The sequence below is a fragment of the Myripristis murdjan genome, chromosome 21, assembly GCF_902150065.1.
Source record: "Myripristis murdjan chromosome 21, fMyrMur1.1, whole genome shotgun sequence".
NCBI lineage: Eukaryota > Metazoa > Chordata > Actinopteri > Holocentriformes > Holocentridae > Myripristis > Myripristis murdjan.
In genome coordinates this window covers 31,522,679-31,536,298 of record NC_044000.1, presented here as the reverse complement: position 1 = coordinate 31,536,298, position 13,620 = coordinate 31,522,679, and the positions used below count along the sequence as shown (strand labels likewise).

The following is a 13,620-nucleotide window of genomic DNA, read 5'->3' as shown; positions in this document are numbered from 1 at the left end:
CCGGCATACAGTAAATGGTATTCTTGACACATCTAGCACAAAGTGATGACACCATCTTTCTCGCGTTGCCGAGCCCGTGTCGCCCAGCGCGCGCTGCCTCCAATGAGTCAATGTAAACTGGAGACAGCCTCTGTGTGCCTACAGTACGGCATGTTTGCACAGGCAGCTCAAACACGGAGTAAAAATCAATACTAAACATATTTCACTGACATCCCTCATTACCAGTGAAATGCATGGTACTATGTTATTATGTTAACTGTTAAATCATTAAAATCTCTTCCCCCTGCCTCTTTGTGGGGAAAAGGTTGGAGGTAATAGGGAAAAATTAAAGTCTGTTGTGACCGAATTACAGTGGAAAACAGGCACGGGTTGCGTGCAGCGATTAGTGTTTTTGGGAGCGTAAATGTGGCTGAATTAAGTGATCGATATCGACACGGTTCATTATCTGGGAAGCACAAGTCCACTCAGCAAACTGCATGCCAATCCATCTGCTAGACTTGTTTCAAATGAGTCAAATATTAGGACTGAAGGAAAAGCTGGAGGAAAGATCATGAGCTCATCACCCTCGACACACAACTGCTCGTCAGATTTCATGGATAAATGTCATGGATGAGGTCACCACAGTTGACAGGGTGCACGCTCTGGGTAGCATGAAGGTGCTCACAAAAGTTCATTGTACTCTGTCCAATAGATGTTGGGATACAAGATGCATTTTTTAAAGATAGGGGTAAGGAGAGTTGAGTTGAGTTGAGTACTTTTATTGTCAGAATCTCTTCTGAAATTTTTCTTGCGTCCAAGACACTTGCTCTTCATCAGGGTATCCGCGGGGTCTTGAAAAGTATTAAAAGGTGATAATTCAATTTTGGGAAAATTAAGACCCTTAAAAAGTATTAAAAAGTCTTATCACGACTTTATAAAGTCTTAAATTTTGAAAGTATTTTTTCTGAATTAGCTGTCCAAGAGTTTGAGTCCCAAAAACATCGGAAAAGTGTGTGAATTTATTCATTTTTATTAAAAAAACAAAGAGCGGGCGGGCGGGCGGGCGGGTGGAAATTCAGAAGCACAAAGTACGCTCTGGCGCTCCCAGTGCATATTACGAATGCACCGAAATGTTACATGAAGCCCAGCGAAAACGGAAGTGAAGCCTGGTCTTTAGTCTTTATCACAAACTAAAACTGTTAAGTTAAAAATATCACTGATGTAAATGGTTACAGCTTGAAGTGGCGGTGAGGTATTAAAAAATATTGAGAAGGTCTTGAAAAAGTCTTAAAAAGGTATTAAAATTAACTTCAAGATTCCTGCATATACCCTGTTCATGGCAAAACAACAAATACCAAATAATATACACACATCCATATAACATATAACATAAGACATCCATCAGACATATAATAATGTGCTATAGGCGCAAATGCCTCAAAGTGGCTGCAGTGCGTCCATATCCTTACACAACAATAATAATAACAGTAATTCAGTGCCCTGACGAGCCCAACTGATTCAACATTTTAACCGACTGAGGAATAAAGGAGTTCCTCAGTCTATTTAATCTGACTTTAGGGACTCTGTATCTCCTGTCGGATGGCAGCAACTGGTATTCTTCAAAAAGTACATGTGTTGGGTCAGACAAAATGTTGTCTGCCGGGGATAGCATTCATCTATTATATGCAGCTCTAAAAATTGATAGATAGATAGATATACTTTATTGATCCCAACCAGGGAAATTCTGGAAATTGGCTCCAGTGTTTGGCCTACGATCTTTGAGCAGATGGGTTAGCAGTCTCCCCAGTCGAGAGGGGGCATGAACTGACAAGGTTCAGGTTCAAGGTAGCATGGATGTGCTAACCAAATATTATAGAGAATTCAAGACCTGCTGCCTCGGAGTAAAACGTTGCATGGACCGAAATGGCCAATGTTAGGCTTCAAAGTGGAGGAAAACACCAGCAGGGTTTTTATGGAGTCGAGGATGCACCATTGATTCCACTGCGGCACAGTATCATTCATTCAAAACTCAAATTATTTGCTGTTCTTTTTTTTTTTTTTTTCTTGACAAATAGGATCTGTGAAAAAGCCTTAGTTTCAAAGTGAACAAGCGCTGCCTCTGATCTTGTGTTGCACACAGAATGAGCCGGCCCCGGCCCTGGCATGCCCCACTTAACCCTGCGGTGGAAAAGCTCTACATCTTATTTGCAAGTCAAGAGCTTCATCTCTGACTGACCTCGGGGTCGCGTGATGCCCGGAGGAAACCTTGCAGCACAAGGTTGCATTCTTCATAAACAGGCAGAGCCACCCACGCAGAAAAAAAAAAAAGTGTTTTCCTGTTTCGTATTTTTTTTCAGCGCTCATTCTCACTCCCTCCTCGCACTTCCGAGGAAATGGGCTGGGGTTTTGAATGCGGAGTGGGGCTGGAAATCAGACGAGAGTGCTGTGTGAGGATGAGTGATGGCTGGAAATGACAGAGGAGATAAAAGCTCTTCACAAATTGGCGAGACAGCATCAGATCTGTCGGAGTGAGAGGGTAAACTGTCATTCTTAAGACAGATTGGCTGCTTGTTTATGTCAGGGAAAGAACAATGAATGATGATCTTAGTCAAGAAGAAACAACTACAGTGTCCAACTTGCTGTCATTACAACCCTCGAGTTTGGAAAAACTTTCCCCGGCTCGACCCAGCAAACCAACCAGAACAAGACGTTGAACCCCAGCCAACCAAACCCCGAGGAGATTCTGTCTGAACTCAACCCGAAGCTGCAGTTAACTGTTGTGATGGAAAAATCCACTCTGCACTCTTTACCTTTGACTTTGTGCCCTTATAACCTCAAGAACTCAGCAGAACTGCCATCTTGGAGCAGAGGTGCTATCACTAAAGATTCACTCTCGTACCTACTGAACCGTCTGGTTACTGTCTGAGCGTCTGTATGACCTTTATACGAGCAGTGGTCGGTCAGTCCGTGTCAGTCAGCTCGACACTGTACTGAGCCCTTTGCAAAGGTTTATAACAAAACTCACCAAAACAATCTCAATCGTAAGAACTTTCCATTTTCAGATTTTCCAACCTCAGAGTAGTCTTATGGCCTGTTACCTGGCACCTTCAGATTTCAGTGATCAATCTGTCCACCAAAATCTATCAAAGTACTCAATCCAAAATGAATCCACTTCAATCAATCAGTCACTTAAGACAGCGTTTTCAGTCCTGTTCAACTTTCTGTTGGCTTGGTTGGGTTGTTTTCTCTTCCACACACTTACACGCAGCATCAAACAATCCACTCGTGCAGTGAAAATAAATCCACACAGCACATATCCAATACCCACTAAAAGTTTAAGCAGGAGAAGTGTTAAATCTGCACCCTGAGGCAAAAAACAATCCGACACAAACCAGCCCATGTACTAGAAGTTTCCGTCCTGTTTGAACCCGAACCGCGTCCCGTTGGGTTCAGGCAGTCGTCCCAAAGTTACAGGGCGATATAACATATATTGGTTCACATTAGCATCCTGTCAGAAACACATTGGGCAGCCTTGGGAGGGTAAAGCAGCACGCAGCTAAGACTCACTGGTAAATTGATCATTTCTAATTTCAATTTGTCATAATCGACTCTGCGGATGGCAATTTGAGAGAGAATAATGAAGAGAGCGAAGTGAATAATGAAGTTTCTGTGTAGAAGATTCGGTAGAGAATTTGTTTAATCACCAGCTTGGCTGTTAACTATCTCTTGGTGAAGTCAACAACAACAACAAGAACAACAAAAAACCTTCCAAAAATAGCTTTTAAAAACATCAGAACGTTGGATTCTGACCATCACGCTCTGTTCCCTCTCCATCCGACGCACGGTGGTTGCAGTGATTTTTAAATCCCACTTCTGACTCAGCTCTGAGCTCAAAAATGTCAGCGCTTCCCTAAAAAAGATGGAGGGTAAACAATCTCGGAGGTTTTGTTGGTACTTGACACGATGCAGTGCGTCTCACTCGTTACGAAAACTCAATCCCAAGAATATTCAGTCGTTTGCTGAATTTTAAAAGCTTTTGACGGTCCAAAGGCCATCCATCATTTCAGTGGAAAGAAATAGGGCATTGCTGCAAACGCATTAATGGACTGCAATGCAACAGACAGCGGTGGTTCCACACCATTTGCACGTCTTATCGAAGGAGACATAGTCAACCAACTGGTGGCATTAGCCTGTGCATTATATTTCACATTCTCAAACATAAATTCATGCACTTTAAACTTGTGTTAGTTACTGTCAGGGCCGTGCCTCTGTCACGGCAACCCAAATAATGGCTAAAAACGACATTTTATGGAAAAAGACTTCGTAAAGAATGTCTCAAAGCTGCATTTTTTCATTGATGCAGGGTGGAGAGGGATCATTCATCCACTTAAAACACCTGCACCAGAAGCCACCTCTTTCATTCAGCCTGTTCAGGGTGAGAATCACAAGCAATTTCCCGCTCAACAAGTTGCGGAGACGCTCACAAACACACACGCAAACTAAACAAAATCCAGAAAATCAAACACCGACAGACAAAGGTCAATGACCAAACGCTGACTTCTGGAAAAAAAAATTTAACGCTCACCTGTGAGGTTCTTCAGCCCCAGCTGGCGCAGGCCGAAGTTGCCGTCACGTCGGTAGTTGAGGAAGATGGCGAGGGCGTAGCGATCCTCGTACAGCTTCGTCCCTCGAATAATCCTCAGGTTCTCCAGCGGCAGGTAGACAAACTGGTTCAGGGCCACCAACACGTAACCCGTCACCTCCCGGATGGACTGGAGAGACGAGAGGAGAGGAGTCAATTTATCTGCAAATGATTCCACACAGCAATACTGAATAAATACAAGCGCCGTTGGAAGCTCATCTCCTCATATATTGCGGTTATTGCCGTAGTGAATGTAATTAATTTGTGCCCTTCTGCTTTGATAATGTATGTATTTAATAGCTAGCCTATGTCATGGCAATAAAGCATCCGCTGGCTTTAATTTAATTTGTTAGAGGTGGTGGTACAGAAAGAGAGAGCGACAGAGAGAGATAATGTATCACTATAAAAAATAACAAAAACAACAACAGCAAAAATCCATTTTAACAAGTCATACAGTCTCATAGTCACTGTTTAACTCGTGTTTGTCTTCAAACAAGGTAAAAAAAAAAAAAATGATAATCCCACTTTTTCCAATGTTTCTATCATTTCTAAACTCTTGAATCAAATGCTATTTTCTGCCTTGTTTCAGTATATTTATAATTGCTCCCAAAAGAAATCCTGAAACAAGTGAAACTGCACTGGAAACATTAGTGGGATCATCTCATTGCACTGGCAGATTTCTTAAGAAAAAGAGCAGCCTGAGACTAAATATGAGACGATGGATATGGTTTGCGGTGCAGACAGACAGACAGACAGAGAGAGAGACGGGTAGACACAGACACGTATCAGATCACTGACAGCATCCATCATCAAGGTCACTTTGCGCGCATCCGACCATGCCAGTCCGCCCTCGCCGAGCGTCTGAGCGAGGAGAATTTGCTCCAGGGTTTGCGACCTCGCCGGAAAACTTGGCACCGGGTTCAAGGCTCGCGTCCAGGGTCCGGCCCGGGGTGACTGAACCACAAGGACGGCCATCGCTTCACACTTTAAATGTCATTTAGGAGGGGATATAACGACTGTTGAGAGCCTGGCAAGTAGCCACCCGGTCAGAGCTGCCGCCGCATGAATCAAAGTGACAGGCCGTGTCCTCTCTCCCCTGTCATCCGCCATCATGGAGGCTGTCATTAACAGTCAGGCGGACGGAGGAGTCTTTCCACGCCGGCCCGCTGATGCTCATAATCAACAGGCCGGTGTTATGTGTGAAGTGCCGCCGCAGCTGATGCACTGAGCTGAAATAAGTCCTACGGAGGGCCCTGCCGGCGTCGCCATGGCGGCTGACAGCTGTCGGAGAACATGGCCGTCAGCCACCAGTAAGGAAGAAGCAGCCGCGGCTCTGCCATCATTACGCTCCCGATTGCCATTAATAGCCATGGATGGACCTGTCTGCTTTGTCTGGGGGCATTTGTGTGGGTGGGGGGTGGGGATTCATTATGTGTGCATGGCGTGCGTGCATGTGTTAACCTTTTCGGAGACAGCAAACTAGTTGGGAAAGGAGATCAAGTTGGCTACTGTGTACAAGTCCAAATAAATATATATTCTGACATTTAGAGGAAAACTGAGCATGACTCCTGGAGATCAGTCAATTATTTCTGTGTGTGCATGTCTGTGTGTCTGTGCCTGTGCTTACATGGGCTGCAATATATCAGCAGTAACTGAACGGTACGTGTACTTTCTGTTTACCTCAACCAAAATAAGATCACATTCAGAGTAGGCAACACTCAGATTAAGACGTGGAATATTTCGATTTCGGTTGGGTCACTGAGGCGGAGTGTACATCTTAATTGGACAATGAGTTTCTATTGGAGTTTGTGTCACATGTGGCATTCCAACGGCCTGCCGTCGCCTGGCTTTCCAAGATTTTCCAAGGAAAACAGTCAGGAGGTGAAACCAGGCGTCAACATAACAGAAAACATTTAGAGTAATGGAGGGGAACACAGCATCGGGACGGCCCACGTAAACAGCTTAATCCCACGTGGGTAATCCATGTCATCAGTAGAAAAAGGCCAGTAGTTGGATCATTAAATTCACAAAGACATAGTCGCAGTTACATGCAAAAGTGTTTACACTAAATAAACTGCGCTTCCTATCCATGCTGCCGATCATTTTAAAGCACGATGATGATGACGCAAGTGACGTCTTTCCTCCACGAGAGACCAGAGGACTTAAACTTAAACTTAATTGTGGCAGGGTTTCGCTGTGCAACCGACCCGAAACGTGTCACTTTGTGTTCCTCTATATATTATTTAAAAAATTAAATAATATAAATCCTGTGATTCACTCAAAAGTTTACATGGCAATTAGGTGCTCATATTTCCCTTATTAGCGGATTATTAAAGGTTTGAATCGCAGCTCTCACACTGATTGAAATTTCCTTGCGACCGGTCGGGCTTTTCAGACTGAGGGGGCAACATGCAGCGTTTTTATTCTCATAAGGCTTTTATTATGATTATTGGTGGGATATTGGATTGTATGTAAAAGCAGTCAGTATGACACGTGTATGTGTGCCTGCAGGTGTGTTGGATGACTCAGGCTGCTGGGGGTTTGAGGACCAGCCCAAACCTCCAATACAGCTCTAAAGCGCCGAGGCTGACCCGGGCACAACCCTCCCACATGGAACGCCTTCCTGCTGCCACACCGAGCATCCAGGTTATTTAGCAGCTTCCAGAATAAAAAAAGGGTGAAATCACTACAAGCATGAAAAAAGGGGGGTAAAAAGAGTGGAAGACGGCGCACAGCAGTATCTACGATGCACTCCGGCTCATTTAATCGAGGCATATACAAGCTGTTATTTAATTCAGGGGACTCACTTCACGGAGGCTTTTTTTTTTTTTTTTGGAAACCTTTACCGTAGTCTAGCCTTTTTTTTTATTCCTCCACTTGCTCGCTTGCTAGTTTGTTATTTTCAAGCCAGCGAATCGATACCTCCCAAAGCGCAGCCTGTGCACAAGGACGCAGAGCGAGGGGAAGAGGGAGAGGGAGAAGATGGCAGGTACACACTGTTCCTCTTTTCTCCCCAGATTGTTTGTTCAATAATGAACTGCGTGAGGGAAAAAAAAAAAAAAAAAAGGAAACAACTTGTAGTGATTACAGGCCCTCGCTGAGCTAATGGCCAAACCTGCCCCGCGTGGTCACTTTCATTAAACACCGATCAACAAAACAAGCACACGGCGTCAGCGGCGAGGGCCAACACACACACTGTAGGCCCGCCGCGGGGAAACACACACACCTGGAGTCGCATCAGGGATTAACACACATGCAGAATGAGCTCATGCTGCTGGAGACAGACTGATCAATCCATCAGCTGATTAATCAGGCCGATATCCGCCGTTTTGAGATAACCGCCATCGGCCCGTATCTGTGCTCACGAAGCCGATAATTCTCTAATGTCTCTAATAAACAGACAAAGCAGATAGTGTTCATTTAAGTTCAGATATTTGGCATCTCATTCGTTATTATCGGATGCAAAGAACATGATAACTGATAGATGCAAAAAATCGCCACATTAGCGAGGAATTTAGTGTCATAATCAAACTTAAAACCTTTTTTTTTTTTCTTTTCATCAAGTGGAAAAATCTCACTCTTACCAACATTTCTCTGGATTTTTCTTTAATTAATCCTCATTTTCTTGATATTTTCTTGATATTGGTGGGCTGCTCTGCCCTACAAGTGAAACTGAATTAGCATTTTTTTCTTCATTTGGTGTAGTAAAAAGAAAAATCATAATAAATGACTTGGTATTTTTTTTTTTTTTTTTTGCTGTGCTCACACTCGTGTCATGCAGTAGTGATGCTGGGCATTAGTTCTTCATGTGTGCCAGCACCGAATGTAATACCGTGTCATTCGCTTGACATCGTCTATTTAGCTACAGCACAATTAGACCAGTAAATTACCTGCTAAATATAACAGCATAACCCGATGTTGTCCCGGTTTCCTCGCAGTAAAAATAGCACCTCCAACCTTCCTGGTCCACGGCACAGCGCTGCAGCGGTTCTACCTACTTCTGCACAAACCACGTTTTGTAAAACTTTGCCAGACCCCAGACCAGCGGCTCCTTCATTACAAGCACAAGGCGCAGGTGCAAGCTTTTCTCAAACCCACAGAACTTTATTTTAAATCCCACTCAAGCGCTCAAGTTTTAAAAGATCAGATCAGATGTCTCATTGAAGTGCAAGGAAATGTGCATAAAATGGTGCAAAAGAGATGTGGATTTTTTCCTCTAGTTAATGTAAAGCTGAAGCCATAAAAAATGACATCTTGGGTTTGAAGACATGACTCGGTATAAGTGTGATGGAGCAAGATGGTGCAGATGCAGATAATATTAAGGATGCACCAATCTGGCATGATGCTGATTACAGTGCAGCGCCACAGTGGCAGGTGCCGGTACTGCAGTCAAATAAGAAAACTGCTGTAGTCATCATTACTATGAGCCAAATCCACTGACTATTAGTTAATAATGCATCGCTGTGCACTTGATCTGTTCAGGTTTTTCAAAACATTAAAAGAGTTGCCATGGCGATTTGCACTCCTACACCTCTGTGCCTACTTAACCTGCAGTTCAAATAAATTGCCTTGGAATAAATTTGAATTTAATGAATTTTTGTACATTTTTGCTCTTTTAATAAGATTTTTTTTGTTTTGTTTTTTTTAACCACAGACTCGTGTAATCTTGCACATAATACCAACAACAGCAATACTATTACTACTACTATTACTATTACTACTGCTGCTCCTACTACCACCACTACTGCTAATCATAATAATGATGAAGAAAAAAGGAGCTCAGGTATTCAAAGTCGGGCAATATTCAAAGCCCGGGTATCAGAATCGGATCAAAACCGAAAATAATTTTATTCTGAAGCTACTTAAGAGGAAATCTACGGGTTGTCTGAGTTCAAGGAGTTAACGCTCTCCCTCCTTACTTCCCAGTATATTTTCCTCTGCTGGTTTGAGCGTGGCAGCCTCCCGCGGTGAGACAGATGCTGCAGTGCAATGAACCAGCGGATGAGGATTCAAAGCGGCAGGTTCACGGCATCAGCTGACCCTTTTTGTGCCCCCCCCCTCACTGAGTCAGAGAGCCGCACCGAATTATTTTGATGACTGGGATTGCAAGGACACAAGAGTGCTGGATGTTTTTTTTTTTTCTTCGTATTAACATGTGGAAGACACACACACACACACACTCACACACACATACAGCACATGTCTGCTGAAAGATCAGTGCATCACAGTCACACCCTGCAAAAAAAAAGAGTGAACGAGAGAGAAAGAGAGAGACAGAGCCAGATTCACTAGATTAACAGGGATTTCTCCCTCCTCCCCGTTCCCCAAGACGGAGCGTTTCTGAACGGAAGTGTGCCAGCGGAACAAAACCCTCACTTGAGTCACCGAGACGTGCCTGGTGTTGAAATCGAGTCCTTCAATCCCCCCAACTTCTAAAAACAGGGAGGGAGGGAGGGAGGGAGGGAGGGCTTTGTGGTGGAGTCAACTGAGGGAAGAGGGAGAGAGAGGATGGAGAGAGAGAGGGAGGGAGAGAGGGAGGGATACATTGCAGTAGGAGGGGCTCAGTCAAGTGGATCGGAGTGGGTCTGCGTATATTTTAATGCATAATTAAAACCCCACCTGTTCCAGTTCAGGGGGAGAGAGAGAGAGAGAGAGAGAGAGAGAGAGAGAGAGAGAGAGGTGAGCTGTTGGAGGGGCTGGGGGGTGTAAAAGGGGGGGAGGGAGGGGGGTAAAAGTGTAATGACACCATTAGCATGTTTGAAAAGACTGAACACACGTTAGCATGATTGCCTCTCATTTCCATACATATTGAGGCATGCCGACGTGCTCCGGAGGGCCGCGGTCACTGAAGGCCAACACACAGGGGAGCACTGGGTGTGTGTGTGTGTGCATGTGTGTGTGTGTGTGTGGAAGGGGTGGGAGGGGGCTTAAGGGGGCCTTGCATCGCTAAACCCTCATCCTCCATTTCCATATCGCCTCCATAACCCCCCCCCTCCTCTCCCTGAGCTCATATCCACATCAATAAACAGGCAGAATCCGGATGGAGAGTCGACCAAAGCAGAACCGCCAAAAATCCTCCACACTTTTCTTTTCCCCCCCAGGAGATCAGCTGCAGCGGCCGGCCCCGCCAAGCCAAGCCTCTGGAAAAACATCGCTGCCCTTTTTGAAAAGTGGCCCACGTTAAACGCTACACGCAGGAAAACTGTTTATGATGCTTGATATGTGATGTTTCGATCGAGAGAGGAAGTTCCCTCGGTCCGCTGCTCGCGCACCGTCTCATATCATTTTGTATTATTTTGCATCGCACGATGTAGCGTGGTGTTTTGATTCCCATCCTATCCGATTTCATCCAACTGTATTGCACATATAGTGTCATATATCATAATAAATCATATCACATAATATTGTGTCATAACAGACGGGTAGGAAGCCACTTCCATCATCATGAATAAAAAAAAAAAAAAAAAACATGATACCGTCTGTGCTTGAAGTGAATGGGGTCGGACATGGACGGCGCATTTGAAAGATGATCTTTGCAAACAGGTTTTCGGCGTCTTCTTGTTGCAATTTGTCAACGCGTGACATTTAAAAAGCCGCTAAAGCCGCACCACTTAGAGGTAAAAAAAAAAAAAAAAAAAAAAAATGTACTGGCACAAAACTGTCTGTTTTGTGTCGCGTCTGAAAAGGCTGCGGAGTGAAGTCACGATCACGTTTTCAAACCTGTATTCCTGGATTTGCTTTTCATATTGACGATGCATGGCGTGAATGTAACACTGCCTCTTATTGAATATCCAATCCAGTCCAATCCAATCCACTTTATTTATGTAGCACAATTTAACAAACACAAGGTTTTCCAAAGTGCTGCACAGCAAGATAAAACACCACAAGATAACACAACAAAAGCAGAATAAAAAGGTAAAAAAAAACACAGTAGGATAACACGATAAAATAAGATAAGATCAATTAAAATAAAATCAGATAAAGTAAACAATAATAATAATAAGAAGAATAATAATAAAATAAGAATAAAACAAAATAGGATAGAATAAACTGTAGGATAACACGATAAAATAAGATAAGATCAATTAAAATAAAATCAGATAAAGTAAATAATAATAATAATAATAATAATAATAAAATAATAAAACAAAATAGGATAGAATAAATAAAATACATAAAAATATTAAAATGAAATAATAAAATAAAAATAAAATAAAATAATAATACAATTATTATCTATATATATATATGCATATATATAGATATATTGTGTAGATAGGATGCAGTGCATTAGAATTACATCCACAGTATGAATAACGCTAACCTTACACTCATGGTCTTGCACTCTTTTGGTGTTGTACTACCTCGATGACATCATCAGTCATTTATTCTGGCCAGGTTTCCATCTTAACCCTTTTTTCTATCACATCATGAATCATAACCATGAAGCTCATCATGTCATTTCTCACAGAGCACCATATTGAACCTCACAGCGTCACGTCGCATCACATGGCACAATCGCATGACGTCTCGCTGCATTATTATACTGGGTTTTATATCACATCGTATCATCGTATATCAGATCCTCGGCCCTGGTTGTGGCTGTCGTTTGAATGCAGCGTCAGTATTTGGATCACGGCGCGCTGCACGACGTGGCACAAGTGCATTGCTCTTTTTTAGTAAATGGATGCACATGCTCATATGGATGCAGGGGCAAATAGCTGTGCACCATCAGTGATGTGAAAATGTGCATCTATCACTAAACAGCGGGTAGTGACGAGGTGATTCTTTGCAGTTTTTCCACCTCCGCTCACAGCCTGGCCTTGTCCACTGGCCGCCAACTGCCTGATCAAATTCCAGTCAATATCATGTTCACCTTCTGCTCCATATGGATCTATCTGCAGCAGCAAGCGATGAAGCAACGAGCAGAATTAGACCTACCGTGACTGCACACACCGTTTTGTACATGGGATATTAATCTCTCACACACCCGGCGTGATTCTGTGGTATTTTTTTCTGGATTATTATTTATCTTCTGCGCGGAAACATGAAATCCAAACACATATCGAGCCAAAGAGGCCGTCAGGATTTACCCGTCAGGTGTGGACCCTGTGTGTGTGTGTGTGTGTGTGTGTGTAGGTGTTCCTTTGGGTGCTGAGGGTGTGTGTGTGTGTGTGAGCAGTGAGGGGTGTCAGTATCATCACACTCTCCATGCTTTGCTTTAAGGCGCCACAGTATTCCCCCTGAAATCCCCCCCCCCCCACTACCCCCCAGTCCCTCTGGAGCAGAGCTCAAAGCAAATACGAGCCACTTCAAACACCTGGAGTTGATGCTGCTTTTGATCTCTGTGTGTGTGTGTGTGTGTGTGTGTGTGCACGGTTGTGTTTGTGCATCTCTTAAGCTTCCTATATTGCTTGGACAAGATGATCATCTTTGAAGTAAATAAAAAAAAACAACCAAAAAACAAACCTGATCTCTTCTATGTCTTATCAACACAGCTCACAGACCTGCATGTGTGTGTGTGTGTGTGTGTGTGTGTGTGTGTGTGCCCGTACGGAGGAATTCTCAGGTGAGATTAGAGAGTTTTGTTGACAAGGCGAGCAACACGGACGATGTTCGACGCGTCCTCCCCTCGCCTGCATGGCGGGTCAGCGGGAACGCCGGCTCGGCTCGAGGATTTCCACCAATGAGGGCGAAGAAAATGAAAAACACACCTTCCCACCCAACAGAACAGAACAGGAGTCCTCTGACATACGCCGAGCCTCGACGTTTGAGATCGGGAGGGGGAGGAGGGGGTGGGGGTTGCAGTCGGCGGGACCGGCAGGATCGGTTGACTTTGAGAAGTCCCAGTCAGAGCGCGGAGCGTCACGCGGGCCGAGGCGACGGCGTGCGCTCGGCCGCCGCTTTGAGCCTCATCGGCTGCGACAGCGCGGCCGCCGGCGCGTCAGACGTGTTGACGAGAAAGCCCCGCGAGGCGCGCGCATCGCTGCCACAAAACA

At 44.2% G+C, this 13,620-nt stretch overlaps 1 protein-coding gene across 2 annotated transcripts in view; it reads right to left on the bottom strand.

Annotated features, from left to right (window-relative positions):
- erbb4b (erb-b2 receptor tyrosine kinase 4b) overlaps positions 1-13,620 on the bottom strand; it is a 516,511-nt gene that overhangs the window by 216,458 nt on the left and 286,433 nt on the right. For both annotated transcript variants that reach the window (XM_030080353.1, XM_030080354.1), the window contains exon 3: positions 4,565-4,751. In XM_030080353.1, coding sequence (XP_029936213.1) covers positions 4,565-4,751 — 187 coding nt within the window. The remainder of the gene's footprint in view (positions 1-4,564; positions 4,752-13,620) is intronic.